At 39.4% G+C, this 21897-nt stretch overlaps 1 protein-coding gene across 5 annotated transcripts in view; it reads right to left on the bottom strand.

The window, feature by feature from the left end:
- Nucleotides 1-21897, bottom strand: part of ldb2a (LIM domain binding 2a) — a 458572-nt gene that overhangs the window by 80362 nt on the left and 356313 nt on the right. For 3 of the 5 annotated variants that reach the window (XM_067989459.1, XM_067989468.1, XM_067989477.1), the window contains 3 exons: nt 16898-17070; nt 10103-10225; nt 5654-5737 (listed from right to left, as the gene is read on the bottom strand). In XM_067989459.1, the coding sequence (XP_067845560.1) occupies nt 5654-5737; nt 10103-10225; nt 16898-17070 (380 nt within the window). Of the gene's footprint in view, nt 1-3822; nt 3919-5653; nt 5738-10102; nt 10226-16897; nt 17071-21897 lie in introns of all 5 variants that reach the window. The other 2 variants (XM_067989447.1, XM_067989451.1) reach the window with 1 other exon arrangement.

Genomic DNA, 21897 nt, shown 5'->3' with positions numbered 1-21897 from the left:
ATGGAAACAGGCCCTTCGGCCCAACATGTCCATGTCGCCCAGTTTATACCACTAAGCTAGTCCCAATTGCCTGCACTTGGCCCACATCCCTCTATACCCATCTTACCCATGTAACTGTCCAAATGCTTTTTTAAAGACAAAATTGTACCCGCCTCTACTACTGCCTCTGGCAGCTCGTTCCAGACACTCACCACCCTTTGAGTGAAAAAATTGCCCCTCTGGACCCTTTTGTATCTCTCCCCTCTCACCTTAAATCTATGCCCCCTCGTTATAGACTCCCCTACCTTTGGGAAAAGATTTTGACTATCGACCTTATCTATGCCCCTCATTATTTTATAGACTTCTATAAGATCACCCCTTAACCTCCTACTCTCCAGGGAAAAAAGTCTCAGCCTATCCAACCTCTCCCTATAAGTCAAACCATCAAGTCCCGGTAGCATCCTAGGAAATCTTTTCTGCACTCTTTCTAGTTTAATAATATCCTTTCTATAATAGGGTGACCAGAACTGTACACAGTATTCCAAGTGTGGCCTTACTAACGTCTTGTACAACTTCAACAAGACATCCCAACTCCTGTATTCAATGTTCTGACCAATGAAACCAAGCATGCTGAATGCCTTCTTCACCACCCTATCCACCTCTGACTCCACTTTCAAGGAGCTATGAGCCTGTACTCCTAGATCTCTTTGTTCTATAACTCTCCACAACGCCCTACCATTAACGGAGTAGGTCCTGGCCCGATTCGATCTACCAAAATGCATCACCTCACATTTATCTAAATTAAACTCCATCTGCCATTCATCGGCCCACTGGCCCAATTTATCAAGATCCCGTTGCAATCCGAGATAACCTTCTTCACTGTCCACAATGCCACCAATCTTGGTGTCATCTGCAAACTTACTAACCATGCCTCCTAAATTCTCATCCAAATCATTAATATAAATAGCAAATAACAGCGGACCCAGCACCGATCGCTGAGGCACACCGCTGGTCACAGGCCTCCAGTTTGAAAAACAACCCTCTACAACCACTCTCTGTCTTCTGTCATCAATCCAATTTTGTATCCAATTGGCTACCTCACCTTGGATCCCGTGAGATTTAACCTTATGTAACAACCTACCATGCGGTACCTTGTCAAAGGCTTTGCTAAAGTCCATGTAGAGCACGTCTACTGCACAGCCCTCATCTATCTTCTTGGTTACCCCTTCAAAAAACTCAATCAAATTTGTGAGACATGATTTTCCTCTCACAAAACCATGCTGACTGTTCCTAATCAGTCCCTGCCTCTCCAAATGCCTGTAGATCCTGTCTCTCAGAATACCCTCTAACAACTTACCCACGACAGATGTCAGGCTCACCGGTCTGTAGTTCCCAGGCTTTTCCCTGCCGCCCTTCTTAAACAAAGGCACAACATTTGCTACCCTCCAATCTTCAGGCACCTCACCGGTAGCTGTCGATGATTCAAATATCTCTGCTCGGGGACCCGCAATTTCCTCCCTACCTCCCATAACGTCCTGGGATACATTTCATCAGGTCCCGGAGATTTATCTGGCGGGGAAGTAAAGTTGAGGTCAAAGATCAGCCATAATCTTATTGAATGGCAGAGCAGGTTCGAGGGACCTAAAGCCTACTCGTCTCCTATTTCTTATGTTCTTATGTTTACAGTGTGTGAAGATACAGAGCAATAGTTATGATCAGATTTAGTTAGTTCAATTAGTACAACTTGTCTTCATGTAATAATACAAAATAATGAAACTGCCACACTTATTGGTGGGTCAGCTTGCTTGACAAACAAAATAACTCCCAACTATTTTCCTACAATCTGATCTTCTCACAGCTTTTGCTGGGCCTAGCTGCCCTTGCAGCATTTTCTTTAAAACCTGACTGCCCGTGTCCCTGTTTCTGTGCTTTATCTCCTTCTGTCCATAGCCAGAAAGGAACCAAAGACTTCCTAACACAATTGGTGAGAGCTGTTTATTGATTGCCTCTCTGTAGAAAAAAATGGTCAAAAAATCCTAGCATGCGACAATGCTCAATATTGCTTCCTAACCGTACATAGAGAAGTAAACTCGTCAGTGGCACTCAAAGGGGTAAGTTATTTAAGTAACGTCAATGTTCGTAAAGAAAGTCATGCAAATCCACAGCAATATAACATAGTACCATCCCTTAAAAACAATAAATGTAGTAAAGTTACCATTTTAAATGATTATGCAATATACTTGCCAAGCAATATTTATTTTGAAGTTACATTAATCTAGGTTATCCAATATTGGAGCAGTTTAGACTAGAATAGTTATTGGCAGGTTTTAGACAGACTCAAATAGAAGTGTGCTGTCTGCATCCAAATTTCTGAGGATAGTTCATTTTCATAGCTTCAGGTGCACATTTGGACGGGTGAAAGGAGCACACTAATGGTAGGAGTGGAAAACTGCATAAGAGAAATTTAAAGGGAATTAAAGATGAGTGTCAGGATAGGACAAAAATTTCAGAAAGGCTCAGAAAGCATCTTAACCTATTAGCAGCCTTTGCAAAGGGTGAAGGGGGCGGGACTAAGAAGTGATAGGCAAAAATGAAGAAAAGGAAACCCAAGGTGCAGGCATAAATGTGCAGGCAAATGGCGGAGCAAACCAACACTTGACTCCTTGAAGTGGAAGTGGCTGCAGGATAGTGATCATCTGTCCACAGCACCATCCCCATAGTTCTGCATTGCAGCATTCCTGCAAGGAGGTGAAACCTAGTTTCAGGCCAAGCTGACTATTACTGTCACTAGAGGTGCCAGCCCAATGCTGAATGGCAGCTGTAGATGTTCCTACAGAAGATGACATATAGGAACAGGAGTGGGCCATTCAGCCCCTCGAACCTGTTCCACCATTCAATTAGATCATGGCTGATCTGTATTTTAACTCCATTTAACCGCCTTGATCGCCTTCCCCAACAAAAATCTATCAATCACAGTTTTAACATTTTAAGTTTCCTAGCCTCAGCAGCTTTTTGGGGGAAAGAGTTTTCCAGATTTCCACTACCCTTTGTGTGAAGAAGTGCTTCCTGACATCACCCCTGAATGGCATAGCTCTAATTTTAAGGTTATGTCTCTTTATTCTGGACTCCCCCACTAGAGGAAATAGTTTCTCCATCTATCCTATCAATTGCTTTAATCATTTTAAACACCTCAATTAGATCACCCCTTAATCTTCTATACTCGATGGAATACAAGCATAGTCCATGCAACCTGTCCTCATAATTTAATCCTTTTAGTCCCAGTATCATTCTGGTGAATCTGCATTACATCCCCCATGAAGCCAATATATCCTTCCTGAGGTGCGGTGCCCAGAACTGAACGTGGTAGCCCAGATGCAGTCTAACCAGAGCTTTACACAAATGTAACTTAACTGCCACCCCTTTTGTATTCCAGACACAGCTCTATATCTTCCCCTCTGCTGACCCAGACCCAGTGGAGACAGTTTTCCACAGTCATTAACAGGTAGGTGTGCCAGGGCCTGCAGGTGTGGTTGGTGGCATCTTGGCAGATGTGGCCAACCTGGGTGTGCTGGCTGCTGCTCACTCTGGCATGCCTCCTTTTTGTGCAGTGCCACTGAAAGCATGACACGCTCTGACTGTGGTGCTGCTGAGGATGGTTATTCGGCATTCACATATCTTAGTGGTGCCATCGGGTATACTATCCCAGCTTCCTTTGGGGAGCAGGGCCTGGGCCTCCACATGCACTGATTATCTATCAAAGTAAGTTATGTTCACGCTTTGTCTGCAGGTGCGGGTGTCAGACCCCTGACAGGTGGGCACAGAGCACCTCTTGTGCAGCCTGACCTGCCTGGCATCCCTCTGTAGGTCCTCTTCTTCTTTTTCCAAACACCTCAGAGAGGGGAATTCCCAGTGAGAAACCCATTGGTTGCAGTAATGGTGCTGAGGGGCAAAAAAAATTCAACAATTGGCACGAAGGCTCATGAGAAGTGCCACAGAAAAAAATACCAAAATGGTCAAAAAATGAATATTACATATTAAAGATTTAAGTTACTTACCTGTGCCCTTTAGATAAGCTACCGCCACAGATGATTCCCTAGCAATGCCAGACTCTGATTTCACTTTAATATTCAGTTGAAGCTCCCACCTGTTTGAGGTGGGCGCTTCCTACGTAGCTGCTCCCTTCCTCTTGGAAACTACACCACGGCGTAAGGTCGGTGGATTTCCGGTGGGATGGAACACCTGTCCATTTTCCACAACTGGCTTCTTGATTTAATGCCACTACAGTGGGTGGCCAACAGTGGAAAATGTAGACTACTGTTTCCGGCCTACGGTAGAGATTCTGGTCTGAATTTTCCTCCAGGTGGTTTCGCTGCTGGAGGCGGGTCGGGGCGGGACTTCCGCTCGTTGCTGTAACACTGCCATTTGGCATATTGGGCCGATTTAAAGATGCAGGGCAGGCTCCTGGTGGGATGTACATCACACAGGAGTCCGCTACTGCCAGGCAGTGGCAATTTGCTTTGCCGCATCGGGACACCCTCTGCAGCGGCAGAAGAAGGAGCCACTGTTAAAGGGGTAAAAGCGCTCAAACAAGTTTTCAAAAATTTGTAAAAAAGGCTCAGAATGCATTTATCTTGTTGGAGTCTTAGGGACAGAAGAGGGGGAGAGGTGGCTACTAACAGACTTTCTCCATCAGGGCCATCAGCTGTCTTCCCGCTGCCACCCCTGTACTGGACTTACCTGGGGGTCGGCGGTACTGTGGCAGCAAGACAGGGAAATTAGCTGGTTCCCCTACCCTCGCCACCTGCTCCCCCGCTGTCAAGGGTTGGGCAGCTGAGTTTCCTGCTTGGGTGGGGCAAAAAGGAAAATTTCAGCCGCTGTTTTCAGGGGCCAGGATCCGGCAGCAGGCCTTCCTGCTATATTTTCCCTCCCCTCGACCGATTTCGGGTGGTATGGCCAAGAAAAATCCAGCCCTCTATCTTCACCTCTTCAAAAATAGCAATTTTATATTACGTTCCTCCTATTCATCTTATTCAATTAAAGATCCTATTTCATTTACAGTTGCTGTTCTAAAAGTCATACTTTAATGTGCAGATTTGTTATGGACAATGTAATCATCACTTAGATGATAAACAATATTCATAATGAATTGTAAAATTTGGTTTGTTCGTATAATTACTTATGCTCAATATAAATTCAGTAGCTTAACACTATGTAAAAAATAACTTTGTGCAAGATATAAATGTAAATACAACAAAAAAAATCCAAATAATTGACTCTGCTAAAAGTGCTGCGCTTACAAAGGTATTACTAATAGTTTATATTTCTTTCAATAATTTCTGTTTTGAAAATTGTATTCTACGCAATACAAAAATCTGGAGTACATTATTTTAAATTATTAGGACTGCACTTAAGGCAAATGAAAATAATGCAAGTAAATATTGCCCTCATTGTAAAATTAACATCCATTAACGTGTGTTTCCCCCCCCCCCCAACCAATTTATACATACTTCCTGCTGTTCGTTCTATCTTCATTGCATAAATAAGCTGATTACCCACCTTTAGATGTTGTAATCATCTTTCAAATGAAGATATAGATGCGGGAACTCGGATCTGACTCTGAAAATGATTTTTGTTTTGGCATTTATCAAATGGATTTGTAGTTCACTGATCTTACCCTGAGGTAGTTGAGGGTGAAGTTAGTCAGCCCCATACGAGTGATGTTTTTGGACAGTTGCTCCAGCACCTGAGGGTCTTGTGCCTGAAAAGAGCATAAAGTTAGAACATACAATATCTGATAAAACAAAAACAAGCCGCATGCAAGCAATCTTCACAGCACAGATCAGAAGCTAATTTTTAAAACGGTATCTAATAGAATTCTGTTAAAGATCAAGTATTCTCTTCCCCAAAGGCCAATTGTAGTGTTCCTATTGACATTGTGATTCACATTGGCAGGGATCCTCCTAATCTGTATGGCTCAGTGCCATATCTTGTGCTGTATTTACCCGCTAATCCTTCGATAGTGGGGATAGCAAGGTCAAATATGATATTTGTAAACAGTAGACTTTTATGATTACCTTAATGTAAGTATCTTGCTTAATCTAGCCAGAGTGGACTATTTATCAATTCACCTGAATGGTAGTATTTCTGGAGTCAGGCTTTATAGGCAGATGCTCACTGACTTTACAATGAACTGAAACTTTAAATAACCCTCCTGAAAAATGGTCGCACATCCATCATGAGGCTGAATGGAAAGGCCATGAAGCCACAAAGTTGCCCCTCCTCGGGAGTGACAGATATGTCTCATTTCTATGTGAGCGCAGAGCCCACGTTCCATGGAATTGTCTTACGCCCATTTCACTGAAGTCTAACATCAGTTAGCTTTGTAGAATAACCTTACAATTACTTTAAAAAAAAACATCACTCATTCAGAATCAGGAAAAATACTCAGCCTTTCCATATCATCTTTTATAAGTAATTGTTGACCACTTAAATGAAAATCTGATCAGTGGGTATTTCTGTTAATTGAGATGCCAAAGGAATTTTCAATTTACGCAGTTTTCTTAAATTAGGCTTACTGGGGAATGCGTATTCACCCAGATTACACAGTCACCATGTGACCTGCTGCATGACATTTACTTCAACAATCTATCCCAATTCCTGCTAGTTAAGTGTACCAACAGTGTAAAATAGTTTGGTTAGAAAAATCGTTAAGTTTAAAAGTGCGTAAGAAAATGCAACTAAAAAGTTAGACTAATACTTCTCTGTGAATTCATGGTCGATGATAAGTGAATACAATTTTGTGGAAAATTGGTCATTGACTTAATAACAATTACCTGTAGCGTGCTATTGAAGATGAACTGGTCTTCACATTCACTGGATTAACTTTATAATTCGGGACAAATGAGCTAATGAAACTAACCTTTAATCAAAAGAACAAGCACTGATTTTCAAAGACTTAACACAATTGACACAATTCAAGTTTCCACTAAACAACGCTGCAACCTTTACCCTAACAGTTCAGTCACCAATGTAGAAGAGTGTCTACTGCCCCGAGGGAAGATGAGGGAAAGGGAAATCTTGAATACATCAAAATATTCACTAATTCCTACAGCTGCTGTTTCATCTTCCCTGTACATACATACATTCACCCACTTTCAGATAAATATTTAATATTCTACTTCCTGAAATTTAAACATCAAAAGTGCTGTGTCTAGGTTTTATTCTATACATGTGTAGCATGTTCCTCTCATAGATTATCTTATCAACAGGACTGGTCGCCTTTCCATATGTTCGTCTGTCTTTCGTACAAAACTGGTTAGTAATAAAGCAGAATGAAAGGAGCAGAGATTTGAAACTGAAGCTACCAGTTTCTGCATCTGACAACTAAAGTGAGCTTTTCTCTTTCCCTCCTCCCCTCATTTCTCAAAGTCTGCTTAAAACACTAGCAAAATATTGAAGATAAGAATTAGAAAGGGGAAAGAAGTAAAAGAAAATGAAAAGAAATGGTTGAATGATGCCATGTACTGTGACATTTGGTGGTATCACAATGATACAAATCCAGAGATAACGAATATGAACTTGAAAAACAACAGCCTGCATTGCTGCCAATTTTCTTAGATTAATATCAATGTTTAATGGTTCACGGCCAAATTCCACTACGATAGATCCAGCAGAACCCACTGGGGGCGGGAGGGGGGAGAGGGAATCTCCTCTTGATCATGAATCAGTAATTCATTCTGTTTTTTTTGATAGCTACCTATATGCCTTGATTACTGATGCCTTTTCAAGCTGTGAAACAATATGTTACAGAGAGCACACCAGCTAGTATCCGCTTAGGGAGATGCGATGTGTCAAGCAGATCATTAAATGCTGATGGCAGCAGCATCTGGTCAAAAAGCAAAACTAGCAGTCTCTTTTTCCAATGGATTCTGCTACACATCTAATTATTTTAAATGATGAAACCTGCAACACTGTTCAGTAATTATTCTGTGTCCCATTTCCCCATGTGGTTTGAAAGCTGGGACTGTTAGCTATCTGGTCCACATCCTATTTAACCTGGCTGAATTCCAAATAATGACAAACACTCTTGGACTGAAAATTTAGTAAACGGGCAGGATTTACAGAGCAGGCAAGGCTCTTTTTCCACATACCTGTGGTGTAGTGAGATATATATAAAAAAAAAATCTTGATTATAGAGACAAATAGCTGGCATGAAAACATAATGTTTCTCAGGTATAAGAACATTAAGCTGAGCTATTTTCCTATTTATTAACAAGTTTGATGTCACAAAGCATAGTATGTCAGGTAAAATTAAAACAGAATGTAGGTAAGTTTGTTAAAATTCAAAATAGTATAATTTCTTATAAATTGTAAATCTAAACATTCTAGCAGACTTTACAATGTGGTCTTCATTTTTGCAAATATGTAATGAAATTCACCAGAGTTATTCTTCTAAATCCTAGTGCAGAGGCGGTACTTTGTGTGATGTCAAAGGAGTCAGCAAATGCTTGCTTACAAATAACAGCAACTAAAGCTAATGACACTTAAGAGTGAGCTGTACTAATATATACTTATGACTTTTAAAGTAAACCACCCTCTTTTTCTTGGCTCAAATGCCTTTTGAGGAAAATGAGCAAGCAGAAAGTTAAAAAAAATACACTTATGACTGTCAAAATTAGCCAGAAATGAGGGAAAGAGTAAAAGAACTTGCATTTATACATCTTCAGGACATCCTAGAGCACTTCCCAGCCAATAAATGACACTTTGAAGTGCAATCAATTTTGGCACAAGGTCCCATGTAAATGTTGGCCAGAGAGGGCCTCAGTTCGCCATCTCATCCAAAACCTCACACAATGCAGCACTCAATTCTTACACTGGGTTCGAACGCACACAGGCTGACACTTAATGAGAATGAGAAGGTAAACTATGGTTCATTTGCAATGCAGTAACCACATACTTACATAACTGATACAATATTAACACTCAGAGCACGAACAGAGAAAGAGGCAAATTTACAGGTGATCTTATACACCAATGACATAAACAAGATATGACAAGCATTAAAATAATAGTGACAACTGTTTCAAATCTTGGATTTTTATGAGTGCACAGATTTTTCTTGACATTCAAAATTGACGACCATGATTCATTGTAATCAAAATAGTACATCCAGAGCATTCAACCTGTACACTATAGAAACTGCCTTTAAAAGGCTTTTGTATAAACCTACAACAATTGTTTAGAGCAAGAGCAGTGGAAATAAAAATACACATATATAAATTAGTAATATTGTAATGAAAAAGGGACATTACCAGATGGTATTTAGCCCTGAATAAACAAGATACAGGTAATAATTAAAAGTATATTGTCTTCATGAAAATATATTTTTGGAAACCATTTTTTAGAGGGGGCGGGGGTGGTGGTGAAGAGATAGGAGTCAGGTTCATTCCTGTCAAAATGATGTTACAAGAAACAAATGCAATTAGTTTACTTCCTCACATTGTGTAATAGCAAACAAACATATAAAATTGATTTGCCAAATACTTTTTCACAAGGTGGAGGTACCCCCTTGAAAAATATGATTCTCCATAACAAAATTATTACAAACAGAATATTTAACTAGTGTGGAATTTATTTTATTTCTGGTCCAGAGTTTGAGTGCAATTCACTCACTGGCTTTGTCATTAGGGAATCAGATAGCAATCGTGAGGCAAACTGTATGATGTATGTTAAGTTATGATTAGTTTCACTGTGTAAAGAAAAATGATATAAAAAAAGACTTGCATTTATATAGCGCCTTCCATGACCTCAGGATGTCCCAAAGTGCTTTATACCAGTGAAGTACTTTTGAAGTGTAAAGCAGGCAAATCGGAGTTGTAGTGTTTTTCTTAAATTGCATTTATTTTACTTTCCAATTTTTTTTCCATTTTGTTAGGTCAAGAAACCATTGTAAACCATCAGGTGATATATTTTATTAGCAATAACACAGGTATGAGGATTTTGACTTGCACACATTAAGGGGTCATACAAGAGTATTTATAAGTTGGGCATCTATTTGTTATCTGGGATCTTGATAGAAAAGCGACATTTTGCTTCACAGGAGCAATGAAAGGGTGTTACTTACATGCATGGCAAGAATGCTGCGTGGGACTAACTCCCGATAGTGCCGGATGGTAAAGTGCCACGTCTTTATTCTCATCAGGTCATCAAATGTAAACTCCAGAATCAACCTCCCTTCAGTACATACCTATCAATTGGCATCAGGGATTTAAAAAGAATGTATGAGTAAAAAATAAGAAAATGACATAAATGAGCACTTTTCCAACAAAATAAAGAAACAAATAAATGTTACATTTAGCCTTAAAATCAAATAGTATGGGCTTTCTCACCAAACTTTGACTAATCTATCTACTGTGCAGCTTTTCTCTTTCATCCTGTTCTTAAAAAGTATCTTTGATATTAGAGAGTTTCAATTAAGAAAACATTTGCTGTTTTGCTCAATTCCTGTTACGGTTCTCTGAGCTGTGACATTTTGTTACCATGGCAACGGGAACCAGCTGATTAGTTGGCATGGCAACCAGAAAGATGTAATTCCAGCAGACGCATTATAATCAATGCTCCCAGCACAGATGGTCTCTAGAGGATCAACAAGAAAGAGTCTAGCAAGCGCTCAGCACATCACATGGCATGACTACACTGCACCAGGAAACTCAACATTTCAAAAATAAATCACAGTTTTTAAACAGTTTCTATCTAAGTATTATTTTTTGGTTGAATTTTCATGCTCAGGAATGGAAAATGTTCTCATTTCAGGTATGTAGTATCGTCATACATTGTTAGATTGTGTATTAGACCTGTAAATGCAAAATAAATCTCCCTCCGCTCTGCTCCAATAATGTGCCTTAGTTCCAACTTTAGCAGAGCACACCTACTGCACCAATTGACAATTTCAATTTCCATACCTGACATCCTTGTGGGCTTTCTGAAATGGCTGACTTCATGCTAATGTGTGACAGTTTTGTGCCTTGGATTTGCAAACTCTTAAGAAATGGGTTGAGACTGCACAAACCCATTTCACATAGGACATAAGAATATAAGAAATAGAGCAGGAGTAGGCCAAATGGCCCCTCGAGCCTGCTCCACCATTTAATAAGATCATGGCTGATCTTCGACTTAAACTCCACTTTCCCTCCCGATCCCCCTATCCCTTGATTCCCTTAGTCTCCAAAAATCTATCGATCTCATTCTTGAATATACTCAACGACTGAGCATCCACAGCCCTCTGGGATAGAGAATTCCAAAGATTTACAACCCTCTGAGTGAAGAAATTCCTCCTCATCTCAGTCCTAAATGTCCGACACCTTATCCTGAGACTTTGTCCCCTAGTTCTAGACTCTCCAGCCAGGGAAAACAGCCTCTCAGCATCTACCCTTTCAAGCCCTCTTAGAATCTTATATGTTTCAATGAGATCACCTCTCATTCTTCTAAACTCCAGAGAGTATAGGCCCATTCTACTCAATCTCCCCCCATAGGACAACCCTCTCATCCCAGGAATCAATCTAATGAACCTTCATTGCACTGCCTCTAAGGCAAGTATATCCTTCCTTAGGTAAGGAGACCAAAACTGCACACAGTATTCCAGGTGTGGTCTCACCAAAGCCCTGTACAATTGCAGCATGACTTCCTTAATCTTGTACTCTAACCCCCTTGCAATAAAGGCCATCATACCACTTGCCTTTCTAATTGCTTGCTGTACCTGCATGTTAACTTTCTGTGTTTTGTGTACAAGGACACCCAAATCCCTCTGAACACAAACATTTAATATACTACATCCACTGGTTCCCCTCTATCTACCTTGCTAGTTACATCTTCAAAAAACTCCAGTAGATTTATCAAACACGATTTCCTTTTCATAAAAAATATGTTGACTCTGCCTAATCATGTTATGATTTTCTAAGTGCCCTGTTACCACGTCCTTAATAATAGATTCTAGCATTTTCCCAACTACTGATGTCAGGCTAACTGGCCTGTAGTTCTGTTTTCTCTCTCCCTCCTTTCTGGAATAGCGAGGTTACATTTGATACCTTCTAATCCATTGGGACCGTTCTAGAATCTAGGGAATTTTGGAAGATCACAACCAATGTATCCACTATCTCTGCAGCCATCTGATGGCTTTTAGTCCCATTAATTTCTCCAATACTTTTTCTTTACTTTAAGTTCCTCACTCTCATTAGATCCTTGGTTCTCCACTATTTCTGGTATGTTTTTTGTGTCGTCTACTGTGAAGACAGATACAAAATATTTATTTAACATCTCTGCCATTTCCTTATTCCCCATTAAAATTTCTCCCGTCTCAGCCTCTAAGGGACCCATGTTTACTATCGCTACTCTCTTCCTTTTAATTGGACCTCCATGTCCAATAAATAGAACAAATTTTCTTTTCATCAATCTGGGCTGGATTCAAACAGAGGTACTAGAGGTGAATGGCATGAATTCCATTCCCTTGTTTTTCTACTTTCCTAAATAAAGAACTGATTAATAATAGTTAAATATATTTCTTTTTGCCAATTTTCTCCCCTCTTATCTTGAAGATGCTAACTCTTTCTGGGTCATAATTCCACAAGCAACTATCAGTCCTCCAGTATCTGGCCCAAGTGGCCATTCCCTATGTGTGAGCCCTGACAGTCAGTATTGGCAAACCATTTGATCATGTATGGATTCACAGTTGAGTCTGAGTCTGTTCATACATGCACACTTTCCAGCAGTGGTCACTGGTTAAGGATTGCACGTGGGAATCCAAGCTAATTTTTCCCTCCTTGGCTCAGGGATTTGAGGCCAATTTGTATCACCCCAGCTGAGACAGCTAATTCTACACAGATGAGGAATGAAAGCTGGGATCTTCTAATCTGTATGACTTGATGCTGTTCTGGGCAGCGCCTTTATTCACACTGCTGACAGCAGTTCTTAAATTTAAATTGCTCTTCTCTCTGAATCTAATCATTTTAAACATTATGCCATATTTTGCAGTGAAAATGCCCAGTTTTTTTGATTATTTAAAAAGTGTGGGTCGTTTGTCTGCATTCATAAGAATTGCCACACTGTGGATTCAAAATTTTAAAAAAATTGCCCATGCCTCTAAGTAACCAGCCTCACATGCTCTCATAAGTCTTTTGAGAGCAGCCCATGGTGACCTGTCTGCTGACTGTTCTTTGCTGACTGTGGGGATGCACTTAGCAGTCACTCAGCACTTTCCCATAACTATCGACCTTAGGAACTTGATGTGCAGGGAATGATAGATCTGTGCACAGGCCCCTCAGAGCTGCACCACCACATTGCACACTTAGTAAGGAAAACATTTCCATACATCTTAACTTAGGTACAAAACTTCAATCCTTAGGTTACAACATGACTCAGACTGCTAACCTGAGAATCTAAACCCATTTAGATGTGGATTAATTGACCATTACAGGCACAGTTGCTTTCATTAGTTGACGTCTTACTAATCAACTTATTAATCATTGAAGGGAAACTTTAGTGAAGTAATACATGCTAGAGGTAGTAAACAAATTGACACAGATCCAACTGACACTGATTAAAAGAAGTGGATATGATGCATGTGATCCCTTTGGCTTATGTTACACCAGCACATGCAATCCACTGAAATGGTTAATCACAGGGCTTGACAGGGGAGCCTTGTAAACATTATTGTTTAAATAATTAAGTGATTATATTAAACTGATTATCTGTTGTGAATTGTCACCATTCCTAGTCCTTACCTCCTCACTACAGTTTTTAATTAAAATGTAATTCATAAACACATTCCATCAACTGATAAGTGGGAGCCACACTTTCTTGCACTAGTGCAAATCAGTTGCTCACATCAAGTTCTCCACAGTGAGAGGCACACAACCAATACCAATTGAATTGGCAGGTGCCACGTTGTATTGTGGCGTTTTAAAGCATGAATCATAAATAATTTATACAATACAGTTCTTTCACCTGAAGATGCAGAAGCAAAGTCATCAATAATTAAAGTAGGCAACAAGAGCACCTTAGAAGCTACGCAATCCTGCAATTCTATTCCCTAAAATAACCAAGGATTGATTAAAAAAAGGTTAATTAAAATTGTTACTTAAATATCTGCAAGAAGTGTTTCTTACACTGTCATTTTTAGTAGTAAAGAGAAAATTATGCCATTGGGGAATTTGTTGCTATCTCTGGTAAGGACTGCTTTGTTCAATTTGTAAGTCCAACTTGCAACATTCCTTTAAACATTCCTCCAAGCAGCCACAAAACATTTAAAAAAGACTGTTTAGTGTTTCTGAAAATGAAATTCCTCCAGAATTAATCCACAGAGATCACAGCAAAATTAAGGCTGTAGAAAGTTTAAAAAAAAACAAAATTTATGTTGATTTTAATCTTCCAAAAGGCAACGATGATTTATTTGATCAGATGGACTGTACGCAGAAGAAGGATAAAAAGTGCTCCTCTTGACACTGCCTGCCCCAGTGCTAAGCCATACAGACCAAACAAGTCCTAGGTTTAATGCAGACACTGTGTTGAATTAGCTGATCTCCTCACCCAATGTCCATACCCGCGCAGTTTTTATAAGCAGTTGCTGGGTTATGATCGGTAATGGAAACCTTGCTAAGTTTCCCCCTTTTTAGCCCAGGGATTCTGAGGCCAATTCTCATGTCCTAACTTCTGTCTCTGCTGCAATCAGCTAACTCAGCACAGACCAGGAATTGAACTTGTCACGTTCTGCTCTATACTACTTAGTACCACATCATGCCATGCATTTACTGAGAAATGGCTGGGAGTGCTGCACAATTTTTATTCAACCAACATCTGTTAAAAAGGTTTCAAGTTGATTTTTTTTTTAAGTGAAGAAAATGTGGAGTTAGGTAGAAAAACAAAAATTCCTTGATTTTCAGAATAAGGTGTTTTTGATATTGATGCTAAAACATTGTGGCATTTCTGAAAGGATTAAAAGGATTATGTAAATTAACAATTTCATTTTACTTCAGCTTTAATAGGGTGCCCATATAAGGCTGTAGGATATAAACTAATGCAATTTAGCATAAAATTGTGAATTTAAAACATTTTACTAAGTGGATGCAATTCTAAAATCCAAAATGCTGAACAAGAATGCAAAAATATTGCATACTTGCATAAAAAGTAACCGCTCTTCATAGCAGTATCTGGACATCTTTAAACAATCACTTTTTCTCACTAGGCTTTGGCAGTTTTCCATGGAGATGTCTACAAGGTAGATCGACCTGCTTTCCTTGACCGTGTGGATGTGGACAGAGTTAACCAAGGTGTTAGAGAAGAGAAAAGGGGTAAAAAAAATTTAAATACATACAATCAAGTTAATACCTAATTTAAATCACCTGAGATATCATCGTCGCTGAGACAAAATCCTGGAACTCCCTACTGTGGGAGTACCTTCACCACACGGACTGCAGCGGTTCAAGAAGGCGGCTCAAGGGCAATTAGGGATGGGCAATAAATGCCAGCAACACCCACATCCCATGAGTGAACAAAAAGATATAAGGAGAGAATGAATCTCGGAGGAGAGAATGAATCTCGGAGGAGATAATATTCAAGTATTCAGAAGCAAAATACTGCGAATGCTGGAAATCGGAAATAAAAACAGAAAATGCTGGAAATACTCAGCAAGTCAGGCAGCATCTGTGGAGAAAGTTTTTATACTTAAAAAAACTGTTTAATCTTCAACTTCTTCCAGTTCTGATGAAGGGTCATAGACTTGAAACGTTAACTGTTTCTTTTTCCATGGATGCTGCCTGACTTGCTGAGTATTTCCAGCATTTCCTGTTTTTATTTCAAGTATTCAGGATGCATAAGGGAATAGAGAAATTTAACCCCAATAATATATTCAAAGCTTACAAAAGGGAGGTGCACAGGGAATTGTAGATTTAATTAATTTATGCAGAGAGTAGTGAACATGTGGTACGGAGTTTCTAAGGTGAAAGGAGAAGCAGATAGTGTGGAAAATATTAAGGGAGAAATGGATAGATATTTAAGTGAATGGGTGATTGAGGGGCATTAGTTTTTGTGACAGAGCAGATAGGCTGCAGAATCTTTTGCAGTCCTGTACTTTCCTCTGTTCCTATGTGCAAGATTCCACGATTCATCTCCGTATTGTTTGGTTTGATCTTTCCATTTTTAAAATTTTATACAAACATCAGCCCTGCAAAGAAAAAAAAATTGGGTTTGCTGTGGAGCCATAAGACGAGCCTTTGCTGCAATTTTGCACAGGGATAGGGAGAAAATAAGTAGGCCGAGGCAACCCTCCATTTCTTGCATTTCTTGGCCAGTTATAGAGCAGCAAGGGCAGAGGCCTGGGAACAATTCTCCCCTCATCCAGCTCAGCTTGAAAGGAAAACTATTTTTTGCTCATGTGAAGAACCATATTTGTTTCTGAAATGTTTGGATATGGAACAATGGTGGGTAAATGAAGTTGAGGTACATGATCTAATAGAATGGCAGAACAGGCCGGAGGGGCTGAATGGCCTATACCTGTGCATATGAGTGAGAGTTGTGGATTACAAGGCAATGATCCAACTGAGCCCATCATATAACCATGGAAGTGAAACAAGTCCGTGGCTCACCTGAACTTTGGAGCTGATTCAGTGCTTGGAAATCTCTACCACCCAGTCAGTATTTTATATTGTGTGGAATTTGGTTTGTAACCTCTGCTATTCTCATGATTTCTTTTTGCTGCTGCCATTGTGTGATGACATGGATTATCTGGTTTAAAATAAATGATGTGTGACCTCCCAGTATATCACGTTAGTACATAAAATGACATCATATCTCTCAGAATATTCTGGAAAGGTGAATTTGTTCATTTTTTTTTCTTCTTCTTCCTTACATTTTTCTTTCTTTCTCTTACCTTTGTAAACATGGGTTTGCCATGCTGGGTGACCATAGTACACTGGTCGCAGTCCAATGTGATGGATGAATTGTGGTAAGACTCCTTCGAATGTTTAAGAACATAGTAAAGGTCTGTTACTCCCCCCTCAAAGATTGTACTGAAATAACGAGGAATAAGGGTTCTTCCGATAGCTGTTGAAGAGAAAATCACAAAGAAAGAGAACAAGGTAAGTATGAATTACTCAATCCCCTAGTTCTTGATTGGTATATTTTGAATATATGAAAAACAACCGGGTTTTAAAAAGTGTATCAGTCACATGGTGTTTTATATCTGTCTGCATAACATTCTCTCAATCAAAGCAAACATAAATCACTTTGGTTTCATAAAAATTAGCGTGAAGATGTGATGTTCGCCCAGCATCTTGCAGCATATACAACTTAAAAAAAAGTTGAAGTTCCACTACTCATTTCAATACTGTTTGCTCTGATTATTTCCTTTTCCTATTGCATGCAAACATCACCATTGCCGTACTCTTGGAATGAGAAGTGATTATAACTTTACTATGAGATTTTGGCTGAACCCCAACACACAACCAAGAGACAATAGCTACAAATATCTTATAACAGTGAGTTCGGACAATGTCACAGATCATAGGAGAGAAACCTGAGCACGTTTATGGTCATCTGAATCTCAACATTGTAGAAACAACTTTTAACATTCTTCCAAACACTGCCTTTAAAAATAATACATAGTTTTCCGTTTCTTCTCCCCAATGGAAGTTTTATCCCATCATATTTTCCACCATCATCATCATCATTTGGGTACCAAATTTTTCCATAAGAATTCAGGTATAACAGAAATAAAGGGATGTTTTACAACCATATGCAATTAGGCAAGGGTTAAAATCAGGTCAACTGATATAAGGATATGACTGAGAAATAACATGCTCCTCTGTTTTACAGGGGTGCAGTGACGCTCTATGATTTATAGCTCAGACTGGAGTTAGTTACTACCGAATAGTTTGCATTATGAGAGGTGTTCTAGAGAACATTTAGACACCAAACTGAACATTCCTTATGCTTTTTGGAAAAAAGTGATATATGTCACTTATGACTCATGGGTCTTTCACACTTGTAAAAGATTATTAACAACGCAAGATCTTATGTATATAATCACATCATACAATGGTCCCCTGCAGTATACTTGGAACAAAGTGCAAATCTAGGATACTGAAACTTTTGTCCTTTCTTTTAAATAGAAAGACATGTAAAACATGCTTCTTCAAGAAGGAATCAACATCAACATCATCTTCACCCTATCATCCTGTCTTGCTGGAGGATAACGCTGAGGCTACATGAAAGTTGGGAATTCTTGGCTATTAAGTGCTGGCCTCTGGATCTCTGAGATGCTAATTTCTTTTGCTGTAAAACTTTCTTTCACACAATCTTTCCACTTTTTCTCCCTTGCTCGGCTTCATTTCCTGTGCATCATTTGCCCCATCTTCTCTTTTCCTTTTTTCAATCTTGGTGGTGTTCTGCACATGGGCCCATGCCCTTCAGTCTTGGCTTTTCAATTATAAAAAATAGCACAGCATGGATTAGTCAGCAGCGGCAGTTAGCCTATGTGGAACTGTTCTTGCTGTGTATTCAAACCAGTCGTTCATTATGTCGAGTTTTATCTATTACAGCCCTTGCATCCTGAATTATTTGTTATATTCAGATTTGTATTACTTTGCAGATACTGCCATAGGATATCCAGTCCTAATTAGGAATTATTCTCTCAACAGAGTTTTAAAAAATGCAAAGTTAGTAAAAGCCTATCACCAAATAAAATATGATACAAAATCAATGATTCTTGGTGAGGCACTGGTAATTTACATCCAGGCAGGTTTTCTCTTCCTGCTCTGTTCTGAGCTTTCAGAAGAAGCACCTTTCCATCTTCAGGGCCATAAATGTCACCACTCCGGCAAAAAGGGCCACCTATATACCATCAATAACTGCCTACCAATGATATTCATTGTTGTGTTTTAATCAATTAGTCGGCTATTACTCAACTTTTTTTATTTCCATATGCATTGCTGTATCTAGTAAGATAATGTAATAAAACCTAAATGGAGATTAGGTCATTGGGAGAGCGCAGAGCACCACGGGAGCGGCCCCAAGTATTTAAAGCAGAGTGCGGCAGAGCAGCGTCGAGAGAGCAGGGAAAACAAACTGAGAAAATCTGCAAAAGTGATGTCACAGTCGACGTAGCAGAGGAGCCCATGAAAGCGTAGGTAAGTCAATTTAGGATACACTCTATAATATTAATTGCATTTGGTTATCATTGATTGACAAATAACTATCTTAAAAAGGTAAATAAATAATAAATAGGAGTTGAGGTGGTAACTAAGATAAAACATATATAAAATATAAGAGGCACCAAATAGTGGGAAAGAGATGGAGGAGCAAATTTGCAGGCAAATTACAGAAAGATGCAGGAACTATAGTGATAATGGGGGACTTCAATTATCCAAATAGACTGGGATAGTAACAGTGTAAAGGGCAAAGAGGGGCAGGAATTCCTAAAATGTGTGCAAGAGAACTTTCTTGATCAGTGTGTTCCCAGCCCAATGAGGAAGGAAGCAGTACTGGATCTAGTTCTGGGGAATGAAGTGGGACAAGTGGAGCATGTTTCAGTGGGGGAGCATAATATCATCAGGTTTAGAATGGTTATGAAAAAGGACAAGGAACAATCAAGTTTAAAAATACTTAACTGGAGGAGGGCAAATTTCAGTGAGTTAAAAAGGGATCTTGCCCTGGTGGATTGGAATCTAAAATTGGTAGGCAAAACAGTAATTGAACAATGGGAGGTCTTCAAGGAGAAGATGCATTTGGGTTAGGGTTACAGGCAACATTGAATTCTTTTTAACTATATGTACTCTCCACAAATAATCACACAAAACATTGGCTACACTTAACAAGCATCTCTCAATGACAGAGTCCGTACTTGGTGCTATTACATTCAATTGTGGTACAGAGTAAACACATTCCCACGAGGGGGAAAGAAAGGGCTTCCAAAGTTAGAACTCCCTGGATGACTAAAGATATAGAGATTAAAATGAAATAGAGAATGGAGGCTTATGACAAATGTAAGGTTCATAATACAATAGAGAACCGAGCTAAATACAGAAAGTACAGAGGAGATCTAAAAAAGGAAATAATAGGGGCAAAGAAAGAGTATGAGGATAGGTTAACGGCTAACATAAAAGGGAACCCAAAAGTCTTTTATAAACATATAAATAGTTAACGGGTAGTCAAAGGAAGGGTGGGGCCGATTAGGGACAGAAAAGGAGATCTTCTTGTGGAGGCTGAGATACTAAATGAAAAATTTGCATCAGTCTTCACTAGAAAAGAGGATGCTGCCAATGAAGCCGTAAAGGAGGAGGTAATAGTGATATTGGATAGGATAAAAATAGATAAAGAGGAGGTACTCAAAAGATTGGCAGTATTCAAAGTAGAAAAGTCACCCAGTCCAGATGGGATGCATCCTAGGTTACTGAGGGAAGTAAGGGTGGAAACTGCAGAGACTCTGGCCACAATCTTCCAACCCTCATTAGATATGAGGGCAGTACCAGAGGACTGAAGGATTGAAAATGTTACGCACATGTTCAAAAAGGGAGAGAGGGATAAACCTGGTAATTACAGACTTGTCAGCCTAAAGTCAGTGGTGGGGAAACTTTAAGAGGCAATAATCCGGGACAAAATTAATTGGCACTTGGAAAAGTATGGGCTAATAAATGAAAGCTAGCACAGATTTGTTCAAAGAAAATCATGTTTGACTAACTTGATTGAGTTCTTTGATGAAGTAACGGAGAGGGTTGATGAGGGTAATGCAGTTGATGTTGTGTATATGGACTTTCAAAAGGCATCTGATAAAGTACCACATAATGGACTTGTTAGCAAAATTAAAGTCCATGTGATTAAAGGGACAGTGGAAACATGGATACAAAATTGGCTAAGGGACAGAAAGCAGCGAGTAATGGTGAACAGTCGTTTTTCAGACTTCAGGAGGGAAGTATACAGTGGTGTTCCCCAGGGGTTGGTATTAGGACCACTGCTCTTTTTGATACATATTAATGACCTAGACCTGGGTATTCAGGGTTTAATTTCAAAGTTTGCAAACTCGGAAATGTAGTAAATAATATGGAGGACAGTAACAGGCGTCGGGAGGACATAGACAGACTGGTGAAATGGGCAGACACATGGCAGATGAAATTTAACACAGAGAAATGTGAAGTGATACATTTTGGTAGGAACAATGAGGAGAGACAAAATAAACTAAATGGTACAATTTTAAAGGGCGTGCAGGAACAGAGAGACCTGGTTGGGGGGAGGGTGTGCACAAATCTTTAAAGGTGGCAGGACAAGTTGAGAAAGCTGTTAAAAAAGCTTATGGGATCCTTAGTTTTATTAATAGAGGCATAGAGTACAAAAGCAAGGAAGTTATGCTAATCCTTTATAAAACACTGGTTAGGCCTCAGAAGTCATGTTGTGTTCAATTCTGGGCACCACACTTTAGGAAAGATGTCAAGGCCTTAGAGAGGGTGCAGAAGAGATTTACTAGAATGGTACCAGAGATGAGGGATTTCAGTTATGTGGAGAGACCAGAGAAGCTGGGGCTGTTCTCCCTAAAGCAGAGAAGGTTAAGAGGAGATTTGATAGAGATGTTCAAAATCATGAACAGTTTTGATAGAGTAAATAAGGAGAAAATATTTTCAGCGGCAGAAGGGTTGGTAACCAGAGGATACAGATTTAAGGTGATTGGCAAAAGAACCAGAGGCAACATGACCTGAAATGCATTCCCTGACAGGGTGGTGGAAGCAGATTCAATAGTAACTTTCAAAAGGGAATTGGATAAATACCTGAAGGGAAAAAAATTACAAAGCTATGGGGAATTTACATACCATAAGATATACTTTATACAATATATAGGTGGAAGTTTTTCATTATGATCTGTCCTTTCACATTTCACTGTAT

The sequence above is a fragment of the Heptranchias perlo genome, chromosome 1 (genome assembly GCF_035084215.1).
Source record: "Heptranchias perlo isolate sHepPer1 chromosome 1, sHepPer1.hap1, whole genome shotgun sequence".
Taxonomy (NCBI): domain Eukaryota; kingdom Metazoa; phylum Chordata; class Chondrichthyes; order Hexanchiformes; family Hexanchidae; genus Heptranchias; species Heptranchias perlo.
This window is presented reverse-complemented; position numbering and strand designations above follow the sequence as displayed.